Source organism: Muntiacus reevesi, chromosome 18, assembly GCF_963930625.1.
Source record: "Muntiacus reevesi chromosome 18, mMunRee1.1, whole genome shotgun sequence".
Lineage (NCBI taxonomy): Eukaryota > Metazoa > Chordata > Mammalia > Artiodactyla > Cervidae > Muntiacus > Muntiacus reevesi.
Genome location: NC_089266.1, coordinates 50,446,422 through 50,473,412, shown reverse-complemented (window position 1 = coordinate 50,473,412; position 26,991 = coordinate 50,446,422). Strand labels below are relative to the sequence as shown.

The following is a 26,991-nucleotide window of genomic DNA, read 5'->3' as shown; positions in this document are numbered from 1 at the left end:
ATGTGGATCATAATAATTTGATAATCTGTAAATCTGTTAAGTCTAGGTTTATAAAAATATGTGTGGGTATTTAAGTCTAGGTTTATAAAGTATGTGTGGGCATTATGACACTATCTAGCAGTGTGAACAAGTTTATCTGTTACTGTGCAAATTGTATACTTTAGAATTGTTACAGTTTACTATTTTTCACAAATTAAACTTTAATCATTGTAACCAGTGTTATTTATCTGATCTTTTTACCAAAGTAGAGGTATATAAAGTGGATAATTAATAACCCATTTCTGTATGAGGTAGTGTTCTTTATACTAAGGTACCTATGAGCACCAAAGACAATCAAAATAAATGCAAAAAGGAAGAAATTGATTTGATTTATAAATCGGTTAATGAGCTAATGAATGACTTTATAAAGTTACGATAAGTTTTTAGTTATGTTTCTTCTTGGTTTTAAATACCTAGAAAAATCATCTCTATAGGTGATTCTAGTGATAAAGAACCTGCCTGTGAATACAGGAGACATAAGAGACATGGGTTCAATCCCTGGTTCAGGAAGATCCACTGGAGGAGGGCACAGCAACCCACTCCAGTATTCTCCCCTGGAGAATCCCATGGATAGGATCCTGGCAGGCTACAGTCTTTAGGGTTGCAAAGAGTCAGACACAACTGAAGTGACTTAGCATGCACACACAGATCATTTTAGATAGAACTTAATATAGTTCTGTATACAAGCAGATGCTTATATATATGGAATTTAAAAAGATGGTAACGATAACCCTATATGCAGGACAGAAAAAGAGACACAGATGTATAGAACAGACTTTTGGACTCTGGGAGAAGGCGAGGGTGGGATGATCTGAGAGAATAGCGTTGAAACATGTATATTATCAAGTGTGAAACAGATCGCCAGCCCATGTTGGATGCATGAGAGAAGTGCTCAGGGCTGGTGCACTGGGATGACCTAGAGGGATGGGATGGGGAGGGAGGTGGGAGGGGGGTTCAGGATGGGGAACACATGTAAATCCATGGCTGATTCATGTCAGTGTATGGCAAAAACCACTATAATATTGTAAAGTAATTAACCTCCAACTAAAAATAAATGGAAAAAAAAAAAACCACAAGCAGATGCTTAATCTTGGTGATGTAGAGCTGAACTTACTTTCCTAGATGGATTTCTTTGTTATCTTAAAATTGTTTGTGTGTTGACAATAGCAATTCTTTTTTTAATGGTTGTAGATGTGAGTGTACAGTGCTCACAGGATATACTTCGAATGCTCCTATCGCTTCAGCCAGTTCTTCAGGATGCTATTCAGAAGAAAAGAACAGTAAGGCCTTGGGGGGTTCAAGGTCCTCTCACTTGGCAACAGTTTCATAAAATGGCTGGCCGAGGCTCTTATGGTAAGTGATTTACAGTCATACGTATTGACTTATTTCATATCAGTTCTCAGTATCTTTACTCAACTTTAATAAGCACGTTTATCTTCCTTATTTCTGTGGCTTATGCTTGACTTAAGGCCATTGTGGTCAATCTCAGCCTTCCTCACTTGAAACATTTTCAGCATTCAGTTTGCTGAATTTTCCAACCTCACTTTAGAAAGAACAGCTTGCTCTTACATGTTACACTGACCAGTAAGATTCTATGCTAAGAAAGAATCATAATGCCAAATTTTTTAAAAGGATTGATATACTACTTTTCTTGTAAGTTACCATTTTACATACAAAATTGAATGAAAAATGAGATAAAAAGAAAAGGATAATACTAGTGATAAGAGGCCCAAAGGTCTTCCTTTAGGAAACAAAACATGAAATTTGCCAGTTATGACAAGAGTAACTCCCACATAGTACGCAGTAGATTTGTGATCAACTGTAATGGAAGGAACACTCAAAATACTTAAATTACCTGTTGAACATTGTCTCTAGAGGGGAAAAAACTGTCTGTGAAAGATGAGATGTAATTGGAACTTTAAAATATATTTGGAATAACAGTTTTTAGCATTGAAATCCTTGACTTTTTTGCATGGTTTTAGAATGCATCATGTACAGAAGTAGTAGATTTGCTCATATTTTCCTTTTCCTCCTTTTATTAATGGGTAAATAATTTAAATTTCATTTAAAAAAAAAGATATTCAGGGCTTCCCTGGTGACTCAGTGGTTAAGAATCTGCCTGCCAATGCAGAGGACACAGGTTCTATCCCTGGTCCTTGAAGATCCCACAAGCCGCAGAGCAACTAAGCACATAAGCTAGCACTCTAGAGCCTGTGACCTGCAACTGTTGAAGTCCAGGTGCCTAGAGTCCGTGCTCTGCAACAAGAGAAACCATTGCAGTGAGAATCCTATGCACTACAACTAGAGAGTGACCCCCGCTCGCTGCAATTAGAGAAAGCCTGTGTGCAACAACAAAGACGCAATTATTAAAAAAAAAAAAAACCTTGATACTCAGTGAAAGTTGCAGTTTAATGATAGTACTTTTAGTTTCTTTTTATTATTTTTATTATTATTATTTTTTTAGTTTCTTTTTATTTTTTTCTGTTTTTTTAAAAATAATTTTATTGGCATATAGTTGGTTTACAATGTGTTAGTTTCAGGTGTGCAACAAAATGATTCAGTTAAACATATATTTATTCTTTTTTAGATTCTTTTCTCATATAGATCATCACAGAATCTTGAGTAGGGTTATATAGTAGGTCCTTGTTGATTATGTGTAGTAGTGTGTATATCACAAGCTTCCGATTTATCCCTCCCCCCTCCATTTCCCCTTTAGTAATAGTAAGTTTGTTTTCAATATATGTAAGTATGTTTCTGTTTTTGCAAATAAGTTGATTTGTATCTTTTTTTAAGTATGCCACAGCTGAGTAATATCATATATTTGTCTTTCTCTGTCTGACTTATTTAGTATAATAATTTCTAGGTCCATGCATGTTGCTGCAAATGGGATTCTTTCATTCTTTTTTATTGCTGAGTAATATTCCATTGTAGGGCTTCCCAGGTGGCGTTAGAGGTAAAGAACCCACTTGCCAGTGCAGGAGACATAAGAGATCTGGTTTCAATCCCTGGGTTGGAAAGGTCCCCTGGAGAAGGGCATGGCAACCTACTCCAGTATTCTTACCTGGAGAATCCTGTGGACAGAAGAGCCTGGCGGGCTACGGTCCATAGGGTTGCACAGAGTCAGACATGACTGAAGCGACTTAGCACACAGCACACACACATTCCATTGGATATATATGTACTGAGCTTCCCAGGTAGGTCAGTGGTAGAGAATCTGCCTGCCACACAGGAGACCCAGGTTCGACCCCTGGTCAGGAAGATCCTCTGGAGAAGGAAATGGCAATCCACTCGCCTATTCTTTTTTTTTTTCTTTTTAACGCCAGTATTCTTGCCTGAGAATCTCATGGACAGAGGAGCCTGGTGGGCTACAGTCCATAGGGTTGCAAAGAGTCAGACACGACTTAGCAGCTAAACAACAGTATTTGTACCATGTCTTCTTTGTCCATTTCTTTTTCAGTGGACATTTAGATTGCTTCCATGCCTCGGCTGTTGTAAATAGTGCTGCAATGAACACTGGGGTGCATGTATCCTTTGGGATTATGATTTTCTCCAGATACATGCTCAGGAGTGGGATTGCTGGATCATATGGTATTTCTAAGTTTTTTGAGGACCTTTCATATTGTTCTCCATAATGGTTATACCAATTTGCATTCCCACATACAGTGTAGCAGGGTTCCCTTTTCTCCATACTCTCTCCAGCATTTGTTGTTTTAGTATTTTTACATTGTTTTTAAAAGTCAAAATGGTAGACACAGAGTTCTGCACCTTACTGATCAGTAACATAAGGAGCTGTCTTTTTTTTTTTTTAAGGGCTGCATATATTGCATTATTCTTTACACATGATGTAATTTTTACCAGCCTACTGTTTATGGATATATATTGATTACATCATTATCATTACAACTATTTTTCTATAATGTACACAATCCCTGGCTTAAAGCATGTGTGTATTTCTTTTAAAAAAATATTGCCAAATTGCTCCTTGCCATACCAGTCTAAGCTCCCACCAATAAAATACCTGTTTCCCCAAACCTTTGCCAGTAAGGTGCTGAGTAGATCGGAGAAAACGGTGTGTTTCTTTATAGTTTGAATGGTAGAATGGTACAGACTGTAAGGGTAGATTTCCTGAATTCTAATCCCATCTGTGCCACTTCTTGTGTGACACTGGACAAGTTATTAACTCTTCAATTCCTGCTTTCTCACCTCTAAAATCAAGTTAATATTAGTATCTGCCTCATGGTTTTCATGGGGTTAAGTTACTTAGTATATGTAAAGATCTTTAAACATTATCTGGCATGTAGCACTTGCTATTAATTATTTTAAATTCCTTGCTCTTAATGAGATTGAGCATCTTTTTATGTGTAAGAGGTATTTCTGGGTTTTGTGAACTTTGATATTTCTGGATTTTGTGAACTTTGTTCATATCCTTTGCCCATTTTTCTGTTATGATGTTGATCATTTTCTGATGGATTTATAGGTTCCCTTTCTATGGGAAGGGAATTAACCTTTTGTTATATGTGTTGCAAATCTTTTCTTCCATTTTGTTTTTAATTGTTTGACTTTGTTAGTAGTGTTTTTTCATGCCACAATTTAAAATTTATATTGTCAGATTAATCATTTTTATTATTTATTTTTTAGTTTTAAATTTTATGTTTATTATTAATTTTTGCCCTTGCTGTTTCTTCATTGCTGCGTGTGGACTTTAGTTGCAGTGAGTGGGATTACTCTCTAGGTGTGGTGTGCAGGCTTCCCATTGCTGTGGTTTCTCTTGTTACAGAGCATGGGCTCTAGGTGCGTGGGCTTCAGTAGTTGTAACACGTGGGCTTGTTGCCCCCTGGCATGTGCAATATTCTCAGACCAGGGATTGATGTCCCCCGCACTGGCAGGTGGATTCTTGACTACTGGACCACCAGAGAAGTCCAGATTGATCGGTTTATAAATGTACAGGTTTTACATTATGCCTGCAAAGATTTTCTCTAGTCTAAATTTATTCAAAATAAAATGATGATGATATTGGTTGAAAGGGATTAACAGGTACAAACTTCCAACTATAAAATAAATAAATCATGGGGATGTAATGTACACATGGGGAATTCAGTCAGTAAAATTATAACAACTTTCTGTGATGACGAATAATAACAGATCTTATTTTGGTGATGATTTTATAACATATAAAAATGTCAAATCACTATATTATACACCTGAAACTAATATTTTAAAAAACTCTGCCTCCCATATTTTCTTTTGTACTGATAAGTTTTTCACCCAAATTAATTTTTTTCATTTAAGTGAAGGTATAAGTCACATGTTTCATACAGATTGTTTAGTAAATTTCCAACTGTAAAAGTCTCAGTCACTGACTTTTAGGCATTTTTGTCTTTAACTAAATATTTTTACTGCTAATAATAACTTCACTAACTCTTGACATTTAAATGTTCGTCTTTTAGATCTTTTCTTAAAATACATCTTTTCTTATTTAGGAACTGATGAATCCCCAGAACCACTGCCAATCCCCACGTTTTTGTTGGGTTATGATTTTGATTTTCTGGTGCTTTCTCCATTTGCTCTCCCTTACTGGGAGAGACTTATGCTGGAACCCTATGGATCTCAAAGAGATATAGCCTATGTTGTACTCTGTCCAGAAAATGAAGCCTTGTTAAATGGAGCCAAAAGCTTTTTTAGAGATCTTACTGCAATATATGAGGTAGGTGCTTTAAAAGGTCGTTTTAAAACACCTTATGATTTGTATGTTTATATATAAAATATACTGAATATTTCAGTTGATTGATAAAGAAGAATAATGATGTCAGGCTAGATGTTTAGTTCTTGTACCAGCAGGTTACATTCTTTACAGTTTTGACCCAGATCCTTTGTTAGATGTGTGTGCCATGACTCACAGTGGAAGTTGCTATACTGAGGGGAAAACATTGGGTGCATATACATCACATTTAAGATAATCTTTTTCTGAAGGAAAGGGTAATGTTGTTAAATGGCTAGGAAAAAAATTACGTTTTAAAAAATTCTAGTCTTAAAAAAAAAGAATTATTGTCTTAATTCTCCAGGACCTCAGGTTCTTACTTTGCTCATTGTAAAATACATCTATGATAGGCCTCTCTAAGAATCATTTTCTTTCTGAAATTCTTGGCTGGTCTTTTAAGTTATAATTCTTATGTTGTATCGATCATTGAGAGCAATGATTATAAATTTTAAGTACTCTGGAACATAAAGTCTTCATTTTGTAGTCATTCCTGAGTATCCTGAGGGTATTGATTCTAGGATCCCTTGCAGATACCAAAATCTATGGATGCCCAATCTCTTATATTAAATGTCATAGTATTTGCATATAATCTACACACATCCTCACTTATACTTTAAATCTTCTCTAGATTACTTACAGTATCTAATGCTATGTAAGTAGTTGCAGATGTGGGAATTCAAGTTTTGCTTTTTGGAACTTTTTTGATTTTTTTTTTTTAAATATTTTTGATCCATGGTTGATTGAATCTGTGATTGCGGAACCTAAGGATATGAAGGACCGATGGTATTTTCCTTTTCCTACAAATACTTGGAAGTCTAGTCTTTAAAATTTCTTTTACAACCTGAATCATTATTTTGTGCCAGTTTCGTTCCTCATTAATGTTCTACTTAATAATTGCAAGGTATCTGTAATGTGTCTTGTAAAAGTAAGTATTTCCAAAGTGTGTTATTTAGAATGCTAGTCCTGCAAAATCTTCTGAGAAAAAAATTCCATAGTTAGATAGGTTTGGGGAGACATTGTGTTTCTGTTTACCTTTTAGAGGTTCATTATACATGTTAGATTATTAAAGCCTTTGAAATTCTTACAGTAAAGAAATTCTTTGTCATAAATTTTCATAACCCAGTGTTGCAAACCTATTTGAAATTGGACTTACTATAACAAACCATAGTGGCCAACAGAATTTGAGGGAGAGCTGGATATTTGTAGTTATATACATGATTTGAAATAGTTATACAACTTAAAATGGCTGCAAATTTTTGTTATTCAAAGTACGTGGTTTTAGTGCTATTATTATTATCTGGGTGTTTTATTTCATTGGAGATAACTTGGATAGAAATTTAATGGATTTCTAATGTAAAAAGCATAAAGACCTATGGCACTTTTTCTCCTTTGATATTTTTGTTCCAAATGTTAATTATAAATGATAAAGCTTATTTTTTAAATAGCTTCAATGCTTTAGTTTATGATACGTACTAAAAAAATATAGCAAATTCACTAATTCTGATTTCTGTGTGTATATTTATAGTCTTGTCGATTGGGTCAGCATAGACCTATTTCTCGATTATTGACGGATGGGATCATGAGAGTTGGATCTACTGCATCAAAGAAACTATCAGAAAAGTTGGTAGCAGAATGGTTTTCTCAGGCAGCTGATGGTAACAGTGAAGCATTTTCTAAACTCAAGCTTTATGCACAAGTCTGCAGATATGACCTAGGTATTGAATTTATATTTGTTGTATAAGGCCAATTTTAGCAAAGTATGACCCAGTCAACCAACTTTTTGTAAATAATATTTTAATGAAACACAGCCATTCATTTATTTACAGGTTGTCTGGGCCTCCTTTTGTGCTATTAAAATCAGAGCTAAGTAACTTGCAAAGCCAAAAGTATTTACTATCTGATCCTTTACAGAAAAAAATTTGATCACTGCAATAGGGCTCCTATCAAGTAGGAGGATATGTGTTTTTTGTGTAAGTTTATTAACATAAAGATTCTTGATTTGTTAATGGTTTAGAGATAAAAACAACTTGTAGTTTCCTCTATAATATCAAAAGATAGTTCTTTGTTGGAATTAAGAAAATGACAGTTATTGAGACTTGTTTTTAAAACCCTTAATTAAATATCAATGGACTTACTTTAGACTTAATCCAAAGAGACACAGAACTAAAACATTGAACCTCATTAGACATTCCTGTCATTTGAACCCCTCTGTTTTATATTTAATTAGCCCCCAGTATAGTCACTTGTCAGCTTGTGACCAGGGAACTCTTCAATGGTTTAATGAAATTTTGGTGGATATTTCATGGAAATCATTTTTTTTAATTTTGTATCTGTTGGTTTTTAGTTGAAAGTGGTTTTCAATTCCACTCAGAATTCACTTTTTTCACTTTCTAGGGGAAATAGTAAGCTAGTGTGTGCTACACTGTTAGCGGGCAACTTAGGGAGAGGGTAATTACTGAAAAAGTGTCCACTAGTTATTATTCACATAGTAAATAACCAATTAGTGAAATAAAGAATTAAATATCCTGCTTGTTTTTATTATCTTTAGGTCCTTATCTTGCTTCCCAGCCATTGGACAGCTCTCTACTTTCCCAGCCAAATTTAGTTGCCCCTACGAGTCAGTCTTTGATCCCACCACCTCAGATGTCGAGCACTGGAAGTGCTAATACTGCGTCTGCCACCCCAGCACCTGCAGTGAGCAGCACTGTGACAGCGACTCCCGGTGTTGCCACAGCTAGCTCAACCTTAACCGCAGCTTCGGCCTCCTCTGCGCTGCCCTCCGGCCTGAACGGTGGGGTGCCATCCAGTAGACTGCCTTTTCCAGCTTTCGGCACTGTGAGCAGCAGTGCTGCGGGATCCGTGTCTGTACAAGCAAGTACAGTTCCGAGCAGCCAGCTAGGAGGGCAGCCTCCCTCAGCTCTGCAGACGGCTGGCCTTTCTGGGGAGTCCTCTTCGGTTCCCACTCAGCCACATCCTGATGTGTCTGAAAGGTATCTTTAAATATACTAATTTCGCAAAAATATAAATATATGCCGCTTCTGTCTGAATAAGAATATAGAAGAGCCTTTGTTCTTACCCTTGAAATTTTAGTTTTTAATGTTGAATATTTTGCCTATAAAATTATGATGAAGACTCTTCATAAAGTCTTTATTGTATTATCTCAGAGTGGGAATGAAGACCTTGAAAACTGTCTAGTCCAGTTGTCCTGTGATGTTTGAGTCTATTCTGTGACATAATTGTCAATTATGTGCAGATCACTGCAGTGATCTATGAGTCACTATTGAATGACCCTGTTCAGAGGCATAAGAGTTATACCAGGGTTTGAATCTTCGCTCTGTTGTTTACTGGCTATATCACTTCAGGAAAGTCACCTAACCTTTTTGAGCCAGTGTTTTCTTATCTGTAAAGTGGGAGCAGAAGGATATAATGTACATTGTGTGCCTCAGAAGATGCTTCCAATCACATTAGTTATTCTTAACAACAGCAATGATGATGGCAGCTCTGTTCCTTTTATGAAGAAGGTGTTCCCTTTTGATTTATAGGTTAAGTTAACCTGAGCCTGATTATGTCTTTCAGCTCCCACTTGCAGTTTTCCCCAAAGTTATAAATGTGATTAAAAACAAACTCTTAATTACCCAGCTAGATCCTTCCATCTTTAATATCTATAGATTTGGAGTTTTAAAAACTCATACCGCCATCAAAGAATGAAGCTTAATCACCAGTGAAGTTAATGAAGTATGAAATGAATGTGTATTTTCTAAAAATGTAGTAGACCACTGACTAAGTCTGGAAAACTGGTTTTTTTTTGGTCTAGCTCTGCCTCTAGACAGCTTTGTGATCTTGGGCAGCTGATTTAACTTAACTTTTGTCTCAGTTTTAGCACATAAGCACTACGCTGTCTGACATTTCTTATCCTCTGTGGTTTTAAGAATTCTCTTTCTTTTAATTGCAAACCTCTTAATGACAAGGGTCTTTGTACACCATGAAATTGTGAACATTTATGATTCTGTTTGGAACGATGTCCCTCATTTCTAGAGAGGCTCTCGATGGCACCCCACCCCCAAATGGGGAGAGGATAAGAACCTGCTTTGATGCTATTTTAAGAAGGTGGAGTACAGCTTTTTCCCTAACTGTCTTATTTCTACTTCAAATTTTAGCACAATGGATCGGGACAAAGTGGGCATCCCCACAGATGGTGATTCACATGCAATCACTTATCCACCTGCAATTGTTGTTTATATAATTGACCCTTTTACATATGAAAATAAAGATGAGAGCACTAATTCTTCTAATGTATGGACTTTGGGGTTACTTCGTTGTTTTCTGGAAATGGTCCAGACTCTTCCTCCTCATATTAAGAATACTGTTTCTGTACAGGTGAGAATGATAAATGTTACAAGCTTTTTTAAAACAGTTTGGTCCTGATAGACATTTCACAGCTACTATTCTATATCTAGATTGATTTTCTAAAACCCAGAGTCTGTCTTATTGACTTCAGTTTAAATGATATTAGAAATCTTAGACAGTTTATAAAAGATAAACTTGCAGTCATACCACAGTAATTATGGAGGGTAAAAAGATTGCATTAAGCAGGGTAAATGTTTCTCCTGTGTTACTTTTATATAAACTAATTTTTAAATTCTTTGGCTTAAATAAGAAAATCAAGAATGGACTGATATAAGCTAGAGTTCTAAATAAGACTGGTTATAAAGTAAAAGTAGAGAAAAATCACATTAAGTTGTATGCAGAGAATTTGAATTATTTCTTTATAGACTACAATAGGATTATGGCAGTCAGTGGCAGTATTAATCAATATAGCTGCTATGTAGAAATGTTTAAAGATTTTTACATAACTCATTAGTATAATTGAGTATTATAATCTATATACTAGATAAGAAAATACAATTCTTTATTTTACTTAGGTTCTGTTTAAATTTTCTAATAAAATTTTTAGACTTTTAAACCTACTATCCTTTTTTTGTCTCTTGTTAAAAATTTAACATTTGTAATATTTGCCTTTAATTCTTAGATTGTTCCCTGTCAGTACCTGTTGCAACCTGTGAAGCATGAAGATAGACAAATCTATACCCAGCATTTAAAATCTCTGGCTTTTTCGGCCTTTACCCAGTGTCGGAGACCACTTCCAACATCAACCAATGTGAAGACATTGACTGGTTTTGGTCCAGGTTTAGCCATGGAAACAGCTCTTAAAAGTCCTGATGTAAGTATGTTTTCCATAACCAAAGTTATTAAATGACTACTTTGGATGTTATGCAAAACTAAGTGCAGGTTTCTTTTTAGTTTTTATTTTCCACTTATCTTGTAATGGGTTTTTATTTTCAATAAAAAATTTTTCTGCGCTTGTATGGTGCCATAGTAACTTACTGTTTTATTCTACAGAGACCAGAGTGTATTCGACTTTACACACCTCCTTTTATCCTGGCTCCAGTGAAGGATAAACAAACAGAGCTAGGAGAAACCTTTGGGGAAGCTGGACAGAAATACCATGTTCTTTTCGTGGGCTACTGTTTATCACATGATCAAAGATGGATTCTTGCATCTTGCACAGATCTATATGGAGAACTTTTAGAAACTTGTATCATTAACATTGATGTTCCAAACAGGTATTTTTATTTTCTTAAATGTATCATTACATTAAGTCTTGGGATTATAGGTACTTTTCATTTCTTTATTTATAGTGAATATTTATATTGTATTATGTAAGGGAATTAATAATTTTGATTAATCTATTAAATAGACAAAAGAGATTAAAGCCCCTAAATTGTATATAGTAAACCTTGAGTTAATGATTTTAGGCTAACAGATTTTGAAACATGGGACTAGAAGGTCATTTGCAATTTAAAATCCAGTAAAGCTTTCTAGAACATTTATTTTTCTCGTGTACCATCTAAGATACAGTCCCTAATAAATGAAATTAACTTTATTCACTGAAAATTTTGGGCTTCTCTGGTGGCTCAGTGGTAAAGAACCCACCTGTCAGTGCAGGAGACGTGGGTTTGATCCCTGGGTGAGGAAGATCCCCTGGGAAATGAAATAGCAACCAACTCCAGTATCGTTGCCTGGGAAATCCCTGGAATGGAGGAACCTGGCAGGCTACAGTCCAGAAGGATACAAAAAGAGTCAGATATGACTTAGTGACTAAACAACAATGAAAAATTTTACTATTTAAATATTGGAGTGTCTTCTGAAAATGGTGTCCCTCTTTAGAATTCTTCTTGATAGTAATTAGGTATCATGACTAGTTATTCATGAAGGCTGTAACTAAGAGTTTACAACAGATGAACCTTGTATTGAGTTGTCACTTAACAGACACACTGATACCATATTTCAAAGCTAGTGAACATTGCCTAAGAGAACATGAAAAGTCCATGAAGTAACTTGACTTTTCAGTTTTGGTTCTCTCCTTTATTTTCTTCTTTCTTTTATAAACATTCTGTAGTTTTAAGGTCAGAAATTGGTTATATGCCAAAAAAAAAATTTGCTTATTTGGCTATGGTGGCACTGAAGAAGCAGATATAGAAACATTGATCTGTGAAGGATGCGAATGAGAACAGAGAGGCGAATGAGAACAGAGAGACTAATGCTGCCTTCCCGATACGGAGATAGTGTGCTGCCATTTTTCTGAAAGTAAAAGTGAGGTGATGGTTAAGAGGGCCAGTGCTAGAGTCATAGCGATCTGGATTAAAATCCCAATCCTGGTTTATTGGCTGTGTGATCTTGAGAAAATTACTTTACCCAACTGAGCTATAGCTTACTTTTCTGTAAAATCAGGAGGATAATTTTATCTGCCTTATAAGGGTTCTTAGGATGAAATGAAGTGTTACATTTAAGCTAATTGGGCATGCTGCTTGATACATAGTAAGTACTCAACAAATGATAGCCACTATTGCTCAGCCAGAGAGTGCTTATGTACTTGCCTAACAAAGGACATGCATGCAGAAAATAGCATTGTTTGTTCTGAGAAGTATGGGGGGGATTTGTTCGATATTTTTCAATTTTAAGTATGAAGCAGGGGTTGGCAAACTCCAGTTTGGGGGCCATATCTGGCCACACCTATTTGTGTAACTATTGCCCGTTTCATGCTGCAGCAGCAGAGTTGAGTTGTTGTAGAAGAGTTTTGATGGCCTGCAAAGCTTAAAATATTGGCCCTTTAAAGAAAAAGCTTGCCAGTCTCTGGTGTAGAGCACTGTTTCTGATGAATTTTGATAATTTGTGAATGGTTTTTAATTTTAAGTATATGTTTTAGCATGTATTAAACAAAATGTAAACTAGCATACCAAACCTTTAATTTTGTATGTATTCTTATTTAGGAGTTGTGAAAAAATGTCAAGCACTAAAATGAAGGAACCAATTTTTCACAAATTTGAGCTCTTTTGAAATGTCATCATAGGAATTTTAGAAATATTTATGACTGTCTCTATTCCATACAACAGAGCTCGTCGGAAAAAAGGATCTGCTAGAAGATTTGGTCTACAGAAACTTTGGGAATGGTGCTTAGGACTTGTACAGATGAGTTCATTGCCATGGAGAGTTGTAATTGGCCGTCTAGGAAGGATTGGTCATGGAGAATTAAAAGGTAAAATTGTGTTTTTATTATTTAATACTTAAATTTCTGTTTTATGTTAATTCATATACTATTCAGATCATATCTAGGAATAGGTACTGAATAAAATGCAAAAGGTAATAAAAACCTAGTTTTCTGTCTTGCTCTTTAAAGAGGAACCACATATGTCTAGCTCCCAAATGGCCTAACTCAAATTTTAAGAGAACTTATTCTAATTTTAAATAAGTGCTATTACTACTATTCTTGCCCATCTCCCAGTTTTATCCCCTTTCTGCTTATTAGTCAATTCATCCTATGTTCAATAGATACTCTTACCAGCATATACTGAAGTTAGGGGGTAAAAGATGTTGAGACATATCAGTAATAGATTTTTGACTTGATGACTCTTGAGGAATACATTAATTTCAAAACCATTATGTTTTAACTTTTGTTCTCTAGGTTGTTAACAGTGCTTTTATTTTGGGTATTACTATTATTATTTACTGTTGATACCCACAGATTGGAGCTGTTTGCTGAGTCGTCGAAACCTGCAGTCTCTAAGTAAAAGGCTGAAAGACATGTGTAGAATGTGTGGTATATCTGCTGCAGACTCTCCTAGCATTCTCAGTGCTTGCTTGGTAGCAATGGAACCCCAAGGCTCTTTTGTTATTATGCCAGGTTAGTTATCTTTAGTTTATATAAGATTTAATTCTTTATGTACTTAAGTTTCTAAGTGTTATGTAAAATTGATTCTTCATTAATTAAAAGAAAAAATACCTTTCATTTTCTTTTCAGATTCTGTGTCAACTGGTTCTGTATTCGGAAGAAGCACCACTCTAAACATGCAGGCGTCTCAGCTTAATACCCCACAGGATATATCATGTACTCATATACTTGTGTTTCCAACTTCTGCTTCTGTGCAAGTAGCTTCAGCTACTTATACCACTGAAAATTTAGACTTAGCTTTCAATCCCAACAATGGTAAGTGAATTGTTCTCTAAAAAGTGAAAGTGAAGTCTCTCAGTGGTGTCTGACTCTTTGCAACCCCGTGGACTGCAGCCCACCAGGCTCCTCCATCCATGGGATTCTCCAGGCAAGAGTACTGGAGTGGATTGTCATTTCCTTCTCCAGGGAATCTTCCCGACCCAGGGATCGAACCTGGATCTCCCGCATTGTAGGCAGACGCTTTAGCATCTGAGCCACCAGGGAAGTCAAATTGTTCTCTAGAGGTTTGCAAATATAAAATAAATCTGGCTGACTGATTATAGACTGGATAATGCCTCTCAAAACATCTGTGTCCTGTGTTTATTCCTGAAACCTGTGACTGTTAACATTATATGCATGCTCTTGCAGATCTGAGAAAAGATCTAAGATGGAGAAATTGCTCTGGCTTATGCAGGTGGGCCCGAAATGCAATCTTATATATCCATAGAAGAGGGAGACAGAGAGAAATTTGACTGTGCACAAAAGAGGAGAGGACCGTGTAGTGGCACCAGAGGAAATCAGAGAGAAATGACTATGCTGCTGACTTTGAAGATGGAGGAAAGAGCTTGAGCCAAGGAAAAGAGGAATAGATGTTAGAAAAGACAAGGAAACAGATTTTTCCCCTGGAGCCTTGAGGGAGAGCATACCCCTGCCTGTACCTAGATTTCTGGCCTAATGACTAGCATTTTGATTTCAACCCAGTAAAACTGATTTTAGACTTCTGACCTCCAGAACTAGAAGAAAATAATGTTTGTTGTTTCAACAAGTTTGTGGAAATTTGTTAAACTGCTACAGGAGACTAATACGATTCTTCTACTTTATTGATATCAGAACTAATGCTGTTAATTATCCCATAAATATTTACTTATTTTTTGAATTGATTAATTAATTTGGCTACACTGAGTCTTGCTTATGGCATGCGGACTCTTCGTTGTGGCTTGTGGGTTCTAGTTTCCTGGATAAGAATCAGACTCAGACTCCTGCATTGGGAGTTCAGAGTCATAGTCACTGGACCACCAGGGAAGTCCCTGATGTTTGCTTACGTTAAAAGGCAACATTGATCATAAAATATTTGTACAGTTTATGTACATACTGTTGAGTTACCTGTATGTAAACTTTGCAGGTCATTTTATATTCTTTTCTATTTTGATTTACTAAAATTATAGAGTAATTTATAACTTTTCTAGATGTACTTACATAGATTGCATTTTAGTACAAGAGAAAATAAGTGATATCCCATTGTTTCTCTGAGAAAATGACACATCTCTAAAGTCAAAAGTATGGGTAATAATTATTCTCCTCTTTTAATGTGTATGCAGTAACTTGAATATTTTAATAATAAAGAGTTAAGGAATTTGTGAAGCGACTTACCAGCAGTAGCAGCAGCAGTCTCATTTTAAATACATTTTCATTCCCAGCATTTGTGTTAATTTCCTGTTGCAATTTGTAACAAATTACCACATGCTTATTGGCCTAACACAACACACATTTATTTTCCTACAGTTCTGGAAATCAGAAGTCCAAAATTATTCTTACTGGGCTATAAATACAAAGTCAAGGCATCTGCAGGATTGATTCTTTCTAGAGGCTCTAAGGGAGAATTTGTTTCCTTGTCTTTGACAGCTTCTAGAGACCATGTACATCTCTTGCTCATGGTCCCTTTTTTCATCTTCAGTGCCAACAAGTTAATACAGTCACATCTTCAGTGACTCTAAGCATTCTTTAACCCTCTTGTTAGGACCGCTTTGGTTACATTGAACCCACCTGGATAATCCAGAATAATTTCCCCATCTCAAGACCTTTGTTTTGATCACATCTGTAAAGTTTTTTATCGTAACATATTCACAGGTTTCTGTAATTAGGGTGTGGGCATTTTAGGGAGGGACCATTATTCAAAGCAGTCTCATGTTTATTTATGCATAATTGATTATTTGTATCTTATCACAATACTTGGACATGGTATACATTCAGTAGATGTTGATTAACTTATTTTGGCTAAGATCCATTGTTTTAACCCTTTCTTGTAAATGTCCGTGGGATATGAAAAATGGAGTATTTAATTTTTTCTTCCTTCTTCATAGATGGAGCAGATGGAATGGGTATCTTTGATTTATTAGACACAGGAGATGATCTTGACCCTGATATCATTAATATTCTTCCTGCATCTCCAACGGGTTCTCCTGTTCATTCTCCAGGATCTCATTACCCCCATGGAGGTGACACTGGCAAGGTAACCCTGTTATAAAAGTTCAGTTTATCTAAATGTCATTCATTATCTTAGTAATGGACTATATCAATGAGAAAGAACACTTTTTTCCCTTGAAAATTAGCAAGAAAATTAAAACAGTCCATTCATGTACTTCTACCACAGAGACATCAATAAGTTGAGTTGTACATTATTAAGAGGGTCTCTAAGGTTCTGCTTTCTCTGACTTTGTATTTTCTAGACTACTTGGCATTAATCGTTCTTTAAGTTTTCCTGCCACTTCACCACAGCTTCTACTTAGAAATAGAGTTAGATTATCTGTAAAACAGGATATGACTAAGAGCTGCCACTCATCAGAGCTGTGGACAAGGAACATAAAGGAAATAACTGATTTTCCCATAAAAATAGAGCACAGACTCCTCCCCTTTTTATTTTTACCACTTACGGAAACATTCTGTCTTGTCCTTCTATTTGAACTCAAAATTATTTGAGCTTCATTTGAATAACATCATTATTTGAATGAAATTTTATATATAGTGGTTATTTGATTATCATAACATGCATATGTTTACATATGTTCAAAGAAGGATCTTCATCTGACCTTACTTTGCATCCTTTCCTTTTTCTTTTTTAACTGGAAAAGAATTAAATGATGGGAAAAAAGAAACAAATAAGGAAAAGCACCAATAATCATACCACTTTAATAGAACCAATTTTGTGGTGTCTTAGTTCCCAGATCAGGACTGAAACTGCATCCTTGGCAGAGAAAGCGTTGAGTCCTAGCCACTGGACCATCAGGGAATTCCCTCAGCAGCTTTTTAATTACGTTAATCCCTTACCATAGTTTGTTTCCATTGCTCTTCAGTTCCTAAGTTGTGTCCAGTTCTTCACCGCCCCCTGGACTGCGACACGCCGGGCTCCTGTGTCCTTCAGTATCTCCTGGAGTTGGTTCAGATTTGTGTCCATTGAGTCAGTGATACTGTCTGGTTTGTTATATCATTCCCCAAATATTGGACACTTAAATCTTTTATTTTTTTTCTGTTGTAAGTAATAATTGCAGTGAACATTTCTGTGTTGATATAACATTTTTCTTTTTACCTATTTCCTTAACATAAATAGCAAAGAATGCATTAACTAGTCTAAAGGCTATCCTTGCCATAATGCCTTCCAAATAACTCTTAACTGCATTTTATAGATAGTGCTACATGAACAAAGGTAAATTCAGTCCACCTTTTGGATTGGGATACAATCATGAATTAATTGAGAGGGTATTCGGAAATAAGTTAGAAAGTTCATTGAATGTTTTGTACTTTTGAGTCAGCTACAAAGATTTATAGACACAGTCACACACTGAACATGGGCTTGACCTAATAATACAAACTTGTTAAAATAGTATATTTTCTTAAAACTCTTAAAATTCATTTATTTAATGCTATTACTAATTAAGATACATAGCAAATTGACTTTTTAAAATGTCCTTCAATGGAGAAGGAAATGGCAACCCACTCCAGTATTCTTGCCCTGAGAAGCCCATGAACGGAGGAGTGTGGCGGGCTGCAGTCCACGGGTCACGAGAGTCGAACACAACTTAGCAACCAAGCCACAGGCATTTTAACACATTTTCCCAAATTTTCTATCTTTTTATTTTGAAATGATATTTATCGTAGAGTTTGGAATGGAAATTATTGTTGAAAATAATTCAGATGACACTGGACCATTGCTGATGAATTTTATTAAATAAACAGATCTTATCTATAAAAGAAAATAAAATGTCCTTCAGTATTTTTTGAATTGAAGTAATTAGATAATGAGACTGATAGTAATAAACCATTCTGTATTTATAGCTATTATATAGCAAATGAACTAACGTATTTTTAATTTTCTCTTTTTAAGGGTCAAGGTACTGATCGACTACTTTCAACAGAATCTCATGATGAAGTAACTAATATTCTTCAGCAACCATTGGCCCTTGGTTACTTTGTATCAACTGCCAAAGCGGGTCCCTTACCTGACTGGTTCTGGTCAGCATGTCCTCAAGCACAATATCAGTGTCCCCTTTTTCTTAAGGTATTGCTCTTTTTTTTGTTTTCTGGTCAGTTCCTGAGTGATGCTGATTGACCGCTTAAGTCCTAAGAAGTATGGAAGTGAAGTCTTTAGCTTTTGTCTGAGGTCTTAAATGCATTGCCATATATAACTCTCTAGATAAAACAACAAAGAGAATAATTATGAAGCAACTCTAATTCTTAAATTTATATTGTTTAAACTTTTAAATAGCTTTAAATGGACTATCTGAGACCTTTGCTCTTAATTAGTTTTAGCTGCACATTTAGAGTTTAGAGCTAGAAGAAACCTTATATTAAAATACCTTTAATCTAACCTTTTCATTTTCTTGGCATATTAACAGTTCAGAAAAACTCATTTGTCCAGTGTCATAAATTGGTAGTAGACTTGATTAAAACCTGAATTGTTTAATGATTATTTAATGTTATTCTTTGAATTATATCATAGTACACTCCTATTATGCCTCGTTATTTTGAGAACTGAAGAAGGATTCATAATCTTTATAAAAATGTTTGCTATTTAGGTGCATTTCCCTACCTCCTTAAAAAAGGTTGCTAGCTTTGTATAAATTGCTGTGTTAAAACTATTGAGTGGTTTTCAAGCAATGATATTCTCAGACCCATAGTGACTTATTTTATCAAATTCATTATCAAGTGATATAACAAGGTGGAGATAAATCATAAAATGGTAAAATGAAATGTGAAAGCCCTGGCTAGAGTTTGTTCCTGCTGCTACTACTACTTTTCCAAAATAACAAATGAAGATCTGATTTCACTTATTCTTGTATAAACCTACCAGAAGTTGACTGGTTTATTCCATAAATTGTGCTAACTTAACTACTTGCCAAATGGTTTTTATTTGTAGGGTAAAAGTTGAATAGTATGTACTTTAGTTTTTTAGGATTATATTTAGTGGGTACTTGAACCAATAAGCTTGTTGCTGTCTTTTAAGCCTGTTACTATTAAATCTGATTCTCTTGGCTCACATATCATTGAGTCAGTGACCTTTTGATTAAACAGTGAATTTCTGTAGCACATTAATGAAGAATACAAGAGCTTTTGATCTGAATTGACTGTTAGTGAGATAATATATTTAGAGAGTGTTGGCCAAGGTAATAGTTTTAGCACAAGACTTTTCTGCCCCTCCCAGTGTACGTGTGATGGTCTTGTATCTCATTACAAGCACGTATTCCCAGGGGGATTTCTGCACTTAGTAGTCCTTGGAGTTTCTACAAAGCAGAAGGTTCTTTGGTCCTTTAGGAAGTGCTCCATGTGCTTTCTGCTCTCTCTTTTGTTATTACCATACACATTAAAAGCTCTGAAAAATGGCAGCAAATAATAGTGTTTCACAGAACATGTTTTTAAGAAACACCACTTTATAAGAAGTCCAAGGGACTATCCAGATTCTTTTCTACTCAATATTTATTTGCAGAGAGGATAGTGTAAAGTGGGCATTCACCCTCAGATACAGTGTAACAAGATTAGGACTTCTGGTCTGAATTACCAGGTAAGGCATAACTTACCATAATTTTGTTCACCTTTTTTTTTTCATACATTCCATTTTATTTCTATATCATAGGCAATAAAATCATTTGGTGTGTTTCTCTTGGCTTGGGAAAAAAGGTTGTTACTGAGATGATTAAAAAAATCTTTTTATCATTGAAATTAGAGCACTACTACTAATTACATTCATTTATTTGTTGTAATCTGCCATATGAGAGACTTTTGCTTATAACTCATAAATCTAGGGCCCGTGGGCAGTTGAAACATATTTTTGGTTATATTTCTAAATACACAACACAAAATTTTATACATATTATTGCAGTTGTAGAGGAGAGCACATCTCAATATAAAATAATACCTTTTATAGTCATACAGAGAATGAGATCTGTCAAGAGTTTCTGCAGTCACTACTATGTCTTTTCATAGCTTAACACTGTTATATATTTTGACTTACAAACTATAAACAGTTCACTTTCTTTGAAATGTGAAGAAGAGTACCATATTCCTTTCTTTTACTCTTCATTGCCATACCTAAGTGAGTGTATGAGTTGTTACTAAACCTCCATTATGAAACTGAATGGACAAAAGAATGCATCTGTGCACTGTATTACTTAAGTTGCTCAGTCAGTTCAGTCACTCAGTTGTGACTCTTTGCGACCCCATGGACTGCAGCACGCCAGGCCTCCCTGTCCATCACCAACTCCAGGAGCTTGCTCAAACTCAGGTCCATCAAGTTGGGAGATGCCATCCAACCATCTCATCCTCTGTCGTCCCCTTCTCCTTCTGCCTTCAATCTTTCCCAGCATCAGGGTCTTTTCAAATGAGTCAGTTCTTCACATCAGGTGGCCAAAGTACTGGAGTTTCAGCTTCAGCATCAGCCCTTCCAATGAATATTCAGGACTGATTTCCTTTAGGATGGACTGGTTGGATCTCCTTGCAGTCCAAGGGACTCTCCAGAGTCTTCTCCAACACCACCGTTCAAAAGCATCAATTATTCGGCACTCAGCTTTCTTTATGCTCCAACTCTCGCATCCATACATGACTACTAGAAAAACCATAGCTTTGACTAGACGGACCTTTGGCAGCAAAGTAATGTTTCTTCTCTTTAATATGCTGTCTATGTTGGTCATAACTTTTCTTCCAAGGAGCATGCGTCTTTTAATTTCATGGCTGCAGTCACCATCTACAATGATTTTGGAGCCCAAGAAAGTAAAGTCTGTCACAGTTTCCTGTTTCCCCATCTATTTGCCATGAGGTGATGGGACGGGATGCCGTGAATTTCATTTTTTGAGCGTTGAGTTTTAATCCAACTTTTTCACTCTCCTCTTTCACTTTTATCAAGAGGCTCTTCATTTCTTTTGTGCTTTCTGCCATAAGGGTGGTGTCATCTGCATATCTGAGGTTATTGATATTTCTCCTGGCAGTCTTGATTTCCTGCTTGTGCTTCATCCAGCCACTGAAAGTAGCTCTGCGTAAGATTTATAGCTTTATAGGTAAAATATGTGCATATGCTTACTTCTGGTACTTTTTTCAGGCTTCCCAGGTGGCTCTAGTTGTAAAGAACCCCCCCTGCCAGTGCAGCAGACATAAGAGATGTGGGTTCGATCCTTGAATTGGGGAGATCCCCTGAAGGAGGGCATGGCAATCCACTCCAGTATCCTTGCCTTGAAAATTCGCTGTGGACAGAGGAGCCTGGTGGGCTATGGTCTACAGGGTCGCAAGGAGTCAGACACACTGAAGCTTCTTAGCACAGTACTTTTTCAGCCCTGGACCTAGGTTAATTTGCATAGTCTGTTACACACAGACTGTGCTCAGGTTATCAGTTTTGTGCTTTCTTAAACATTTACTTCACACGTCTGGGCAAGTTACACATAGAAAATAATTAGAAATCCTTTCTGTGGCCTCAAAAGCCATGAAACTGAACAAGTTTTGTTATGCACTTAAAAATTACGTAATGGATTACACAGGAAGAATAGCCATGTTTATAGTGGCTCCCATTCACTACGTGAGTCTAAACGTATCTCGTCAAGGACGAGACCGTGGGCGGACGAGGCGACAGCAGCAGGTTTCCCGCTGGCTGACCGGCCCTCTTCCTTTCCAGGCCTCTCTGCACCTCCACGTGCCTTCAGTGCAATCTGACGAGCTGCTTCACAGTAAACACTCCCACCCCCTCGACTCAAACCAGACTTCAGATGTCCTCAGGTACCGTGCTGCTTACTGCTGAGCTTGGAAGGAATGGCATGTTCATCCGCACAGATTTTTCTCATGTTTGGCAGTAGTTTACAGTTGTGTTACCTTTGGATCTCTATTTGAATTATTTATCATTCAGAATGAGTGCTTTCCTTTCTAACACATGTAATCTACCTCTGAGAACAATTTTAATGAAAATCAGTTTTCTTTTAATCTCCCCAAGACCCTCTATTTCATACTTTAACTTTTTGTGTGTGTGTGACTTTTAATCTTATATGCCATCTTTGAATTTGCGTCCAAAATTTACAATGTAGGTACATACATGACTTACTTAGTTTACTTGCTTTTCAGGTTTGTTTTGGAACAGTACAATGCACTCTCCTGGCTAACCTGTGACCCTGCAATCCAGGACAGACGCTCATGTCTCCCAATTCATTTTGTGGTGCTGAATCAGTTATATAACTTTATCATGAATATGCTGTGATCTTCATTTGATGGAACTGTGCAAGAAAAGAACAAGGAAAAAGATTTTGCTGCAAGATTAAGTTACAGTTATCTTCTCAGTGAAAGTCATTTGTGATGGGGTCTAATTCTTATTACTTCAACAAATATTGTTTTGACTTGGAGGGAGGGGCGATAACCCTGTTATTTTTCATTGACTATACTGAACTCTTTAGGATGATGACTGATCATACACAACGTATTATAACATTTTCGTAGCAAAATTAACCTTTTTTTTCCAGTCACAGTATTTGTGAAAAGTAATGAGCCATAGTACCCAGTCATGTTAAATGAATATTAAAAGCATGGAGAAGGAAACATGAGGAACAATGAATTTCCACATATGGCTTCAGAACATCAAGATGTTCTTGTATTGGATTATAGTATCTAGTATTCAAAAATGCCTGCATCTCTTATTTATTGTAAGTTTTTAAATGTATAAATTGTCTTATATTTCTTAACCTCTTTTATAAAAATTTTCCTAGAAGGTTTATACTGCCTTCTTGCTTTAAAGCAATTGGTCTAAAATATATGTAATCGTCTTAATTAAAAAGTTGCAGTAGGGTTGCTTTTAGAGTATTATTTTTTTGTAAGGGGGTGGGTGGGACAGTAAATTTGTATTGTCTTGATGTACAGTTTAATGGGGATAGAGGGGAAATAATGTCCATACCATTGTGTGTGGAGGATTTACAGCTAAGCTGTAGTTGCAGAGTACATGTACAGTAATGAAGTTCACTGTGTTTATAAATTGAAAAGGTACCGGGTCTTACAACATTTTATATATCAACCACACCTTTACAGAATAACATGATGGCAATATACAAGTGATATTGTTAGGTGGTTTAACTTAGAATAAAAATGAGAATTCTTCAGTTATATTTTGTACTATGGTTTAGGGCTATGACTAATATTTCAGGCCATTTCCAGTGAAAGAAACTTAGTTTTACAAGAAAAACATTTGCTACTGAATGCTTAAACTAATTTTGGTGTTTAATGTTACATGCTTAAAATTTTTTGTTTGTTTTAACAGTGGCACATCTAGGCATGGTAGTATTATTAATTATGAAAATTATCTTCAGGATCTGCTATAGGTTGAAATTTAGCCCAGCTCTAGGCATTTTACAAATTATTTTAAGAGCAGTCACTCTTGATTGTTTGACTTTTTTTTTTTTTAATTAAAGATTGGGAATGTGTATGAGAGTATGCATATGTATGGGTGTGTGTGTGCAATCAAACTGTGGTGTAAATAGATTCTCAGTGAATTCTGGTATTCAGACTATTCCACTAGTTAAAGAACCATTTTCTAAACTTAACCTGTTTCCTTTTGCCTTTTTTATTTATTTAATTTTCTTGGTTTGGAGATGACAGTCCCAAACACCAGAGTCTGTACTTTTCTATAACACAGCTCAGAAAAGGCAGGGCATATGCCAAGGAGGTTCTCACCTCCCTAAAGAAGGGACTTGAATTTTAGGGACTTTAATTCACCCCTTCCTTCAATACAGCTTTCCCTCTTCTTGTTTGCACATGCCAAGATAACTGCTTTTATGCAGCCTTTATCCCCTTTAAGAATCCTTTCTACAGTGCTGCTCACAAGAGAGTCCAAGTTAGCCTCCTACCTGTGTAGCTGACTTAAATTCACAGTCGCCAAGTCTACCTGTCTTTCTTGGAAGCAGTCTAGCTAAATTCTGAATTTGTATGTTCACTAATTCTCTACAAGGACAAAATGGATTGTATTTACAAAACTGTAATTTGGTATGTTTTGTTATTTTTTTTTTAACTGAAACTTGTTTTGTAAATACTATATGCTTAGCTTAAATATCACTTTCTTATGAAAAATATAACTTCTTCAAATTGTGTATATTAAAACATTAGCAAGTCTTGTTTTTCCTATAGAGAAAACACAATTGGTAACAAAGGTTTTCAATCATTTGTTCAAAATTATAATGCAATCCCAGTGGTCAGCCTATTTTGAAGTGAAAATTTAAAGGTCACATCTGTGCATTTGTTCTTAAATTATGCTAACACACTACAGATTATGTTGGCATGTTTTGTTCTGTACTTAAAAAAATACTTGTCTGAGATTTGAGGGGAAAGATGCTTATTTGAAATTTGTATTAAAATGGTATTCTTTTTTTATATATTTTATTATCTCAATAGTGACTCTTTAAAAAGTGTACTCTTCGGTTGTTTAAAATCACTAATCTATAGTAACCACACCTCAGTTTGAAAACAGATTTTTAAAAAATTATTCCCTGACAGTTTCTTTTTATATGGAGCCATAAGAAAGGAACCCATTACATGATTCCTTTTTATCTGGGAATCAAGGAATAGTTCCCAAATATATAGGATTTACTGATAAGATTTTTTTCTTCCCTTCATATATAAATTCACACTCAAATGGAAAATTATTAAATAGCCATTCGAAAAGGTCAGGAAACTTGTTTCCAAAAAAAAAAAAAACAAAAAATTAAGCCTTTCGTTCAGGATGATGGATCTGACTTACTAATGTAGTCACAGACAAGTATGGGTAGTTTTGTTTAAATAGGTAAGCAAAGTGATATACTTTATACCAGTTGATCACCAACACCATGACTTCTTTGTTACAGTGTTAATGTCTGTTTTTTGTGCAGTTATCCATTACAAAGCAGGGTGGGAGTTGAGTATTTTGGCATTTTAAAGGATTAGTTATATAATGTCTGCTTCCAGCCAGTGAGAAACATCTAGCCATACCTTTCTTATGCAAGCCATTCAGTTATCAGGACTGTGAATTAACACTGTATGAATAAATTTCTGTACACCTTATTGTTTGGCCAGAAGGCCACCAAGTGTACTTATATGTAATCCTTAAATTTTAAAGTAGCTGTAATTTTTAAATCTTTCTAACTTTTCTTAAACCACTAAAAATTAAGCTCTTACTACTTAGTCAACTATCCTCAGCTGTATTCGTACTCAATTGTCAGTATGGCACAGATTACTGTATTAAAATATTCTCCTTTCGTCTTCATATTTACCTTCTGAGGTAATTTTTTAACTTAATGTGTTACTACAAAGATTTGCAGATCTTTAATCAAGCACTATGTTAATACTGTAATATCAAAATACTATGTTGCGTTATTTAAAATGTTCAAATTGAATACATTAAAACGAAGTTTTTAAATGCTGTTGCATCATATAATTTGCTACTCATCCACTATGGCTCACATATCAGTCTATTAATACATTTAATGTTGCATGAGTGATGTTTTGGTCTGGGTTTCCTCTTTGTCTAAATTAAGGGAAAATGTTTTTGACATAAAATTCTTTTGCTTCCCTGCACCCCTCAAAAAAATCTGCTAGAAAATCTTAACCATTCAGTTTTTCTTGATGTTTTAATGGGCCCAGAACTGTGGTTTAAATTTATATATATATATATATATGTTTTCTTTTTTGTGGAGTATTAATTTAAAACTGGATTTGGGACCTAAAATACTCCTCAGGTTGTTGTATTCATGAAGTTTTAAATAGCTTTAGTTTTCAGAGTAAACTGGATTTGTGGACCTTAAAGTTACTGAGTTTAAACTATAAATTGTAATGTCATTACTGGACATGTCAGCATCAGCTCTCTCAAAATAGCTTGGTCACTTTATGAAGGGGCGTTTTAAAGTTGTTTAGCAGTGACATTTGATATGGTCCAATTGCTTTTTTTTTTTTTTTTTTTAACGTGACAAAAAAAGAATAAGGAACAAACACTATTGCTGCCGAATGCCATAACACTGAGTTGTACAAATTGTGATTGAGGAAATGAAAAGGTTTATACTTTTTAAAAAAAACAAAAACAAAAAAAACTTCAAATGGAATAAATTATTCATGAAGCCTTCATTGTGGTGTCTCATTCTCTTGAAAATATTTCCACCTTAAATTCATGTAAAAAGTAGTAGTGGTATTTTTATGTCACTTATAAATGAAAAGGGGCAATCTAAAAACTGATGAGCTTTTCTTTGAAGTATTTTACTTTGTAAAAGATTTTAATCATACGTCAGTGTATAGTGTACAGGAAAATTGTATTTATATGTATAAATTCCTTTTAGGCTGATCAGTTTCATATCAGTTTTCTAGTCTAAACAAGCTACCTTGAAATATTTTTTAAAATTGTACTATAAAAAATTGCATAAGTGTTATTGAAACATAAGCAAAGTAGGTGGGTGGG

The 26,991-nt window shown here is 35.3% G+C and overlaps 1 protein-coding gene across 1 annotated transcript in view; it reads left to right on the top strand.

The window, feature by feature from the left end:
• The window catches only part of MED13 (mediator complex subunit 13), a 92,935-nt gene extending 66,274 nt beyond the window's left edge, over positions 1–26,661 (top strand). Inside the window, exons 17-30 of the mRNA XM_065911002.1 lie at positions 1,231–1,392; positions 5,520–5,743; positions 7,323–7,512; positions 8,346–8,787; positions 9,955–10,174; positions 10,827–11,018; positions 11,198–11,421; positions 13,252–13,394; positions 13,881–14,039; positions 14,157–14,342; positions 16,427–16,575; positions 18,445–18,618; positions 22,216–22,316; positions 22,656–26,661. Of these exons, the coding sequence (XP_065767074.1) occupies positions 1,231–1,392; positions 5,520–5,743; positions 7,323–7,512; positions 8,346–8,787; positions 9,955–10,174; positions 10,827–11,018; positions 11,198–11,421; positions 13,252–13,394; positions 13,881–14,039; positions 14,157–14,342; positions 16,427–16,575; positions 18,445–18,618; positions 22,216–22,316; positions 22,656–22,788 (2,699 nt within the window). The 3' untranslated portion in view covers positions 22,789–26,661. The remainder of the gene's footprint in view (positions 1–1,230; positions 1,393–5,519; positions 5,744–7,322; positions 7,513–8,345; positions 8,788–9,954; positions 10,175–10,826; positions 11,019–11,197; positions 11,422–13,251; positions 13,395–13,880; positions 14,040–14,156; positions 14,343–16,426; positions 16,576–18,444; positions 18,619–22,215; positions 22,317–22,655) is intronic.
• Positions 26,662–26,991: the final 330 nt, after the last annotated feature.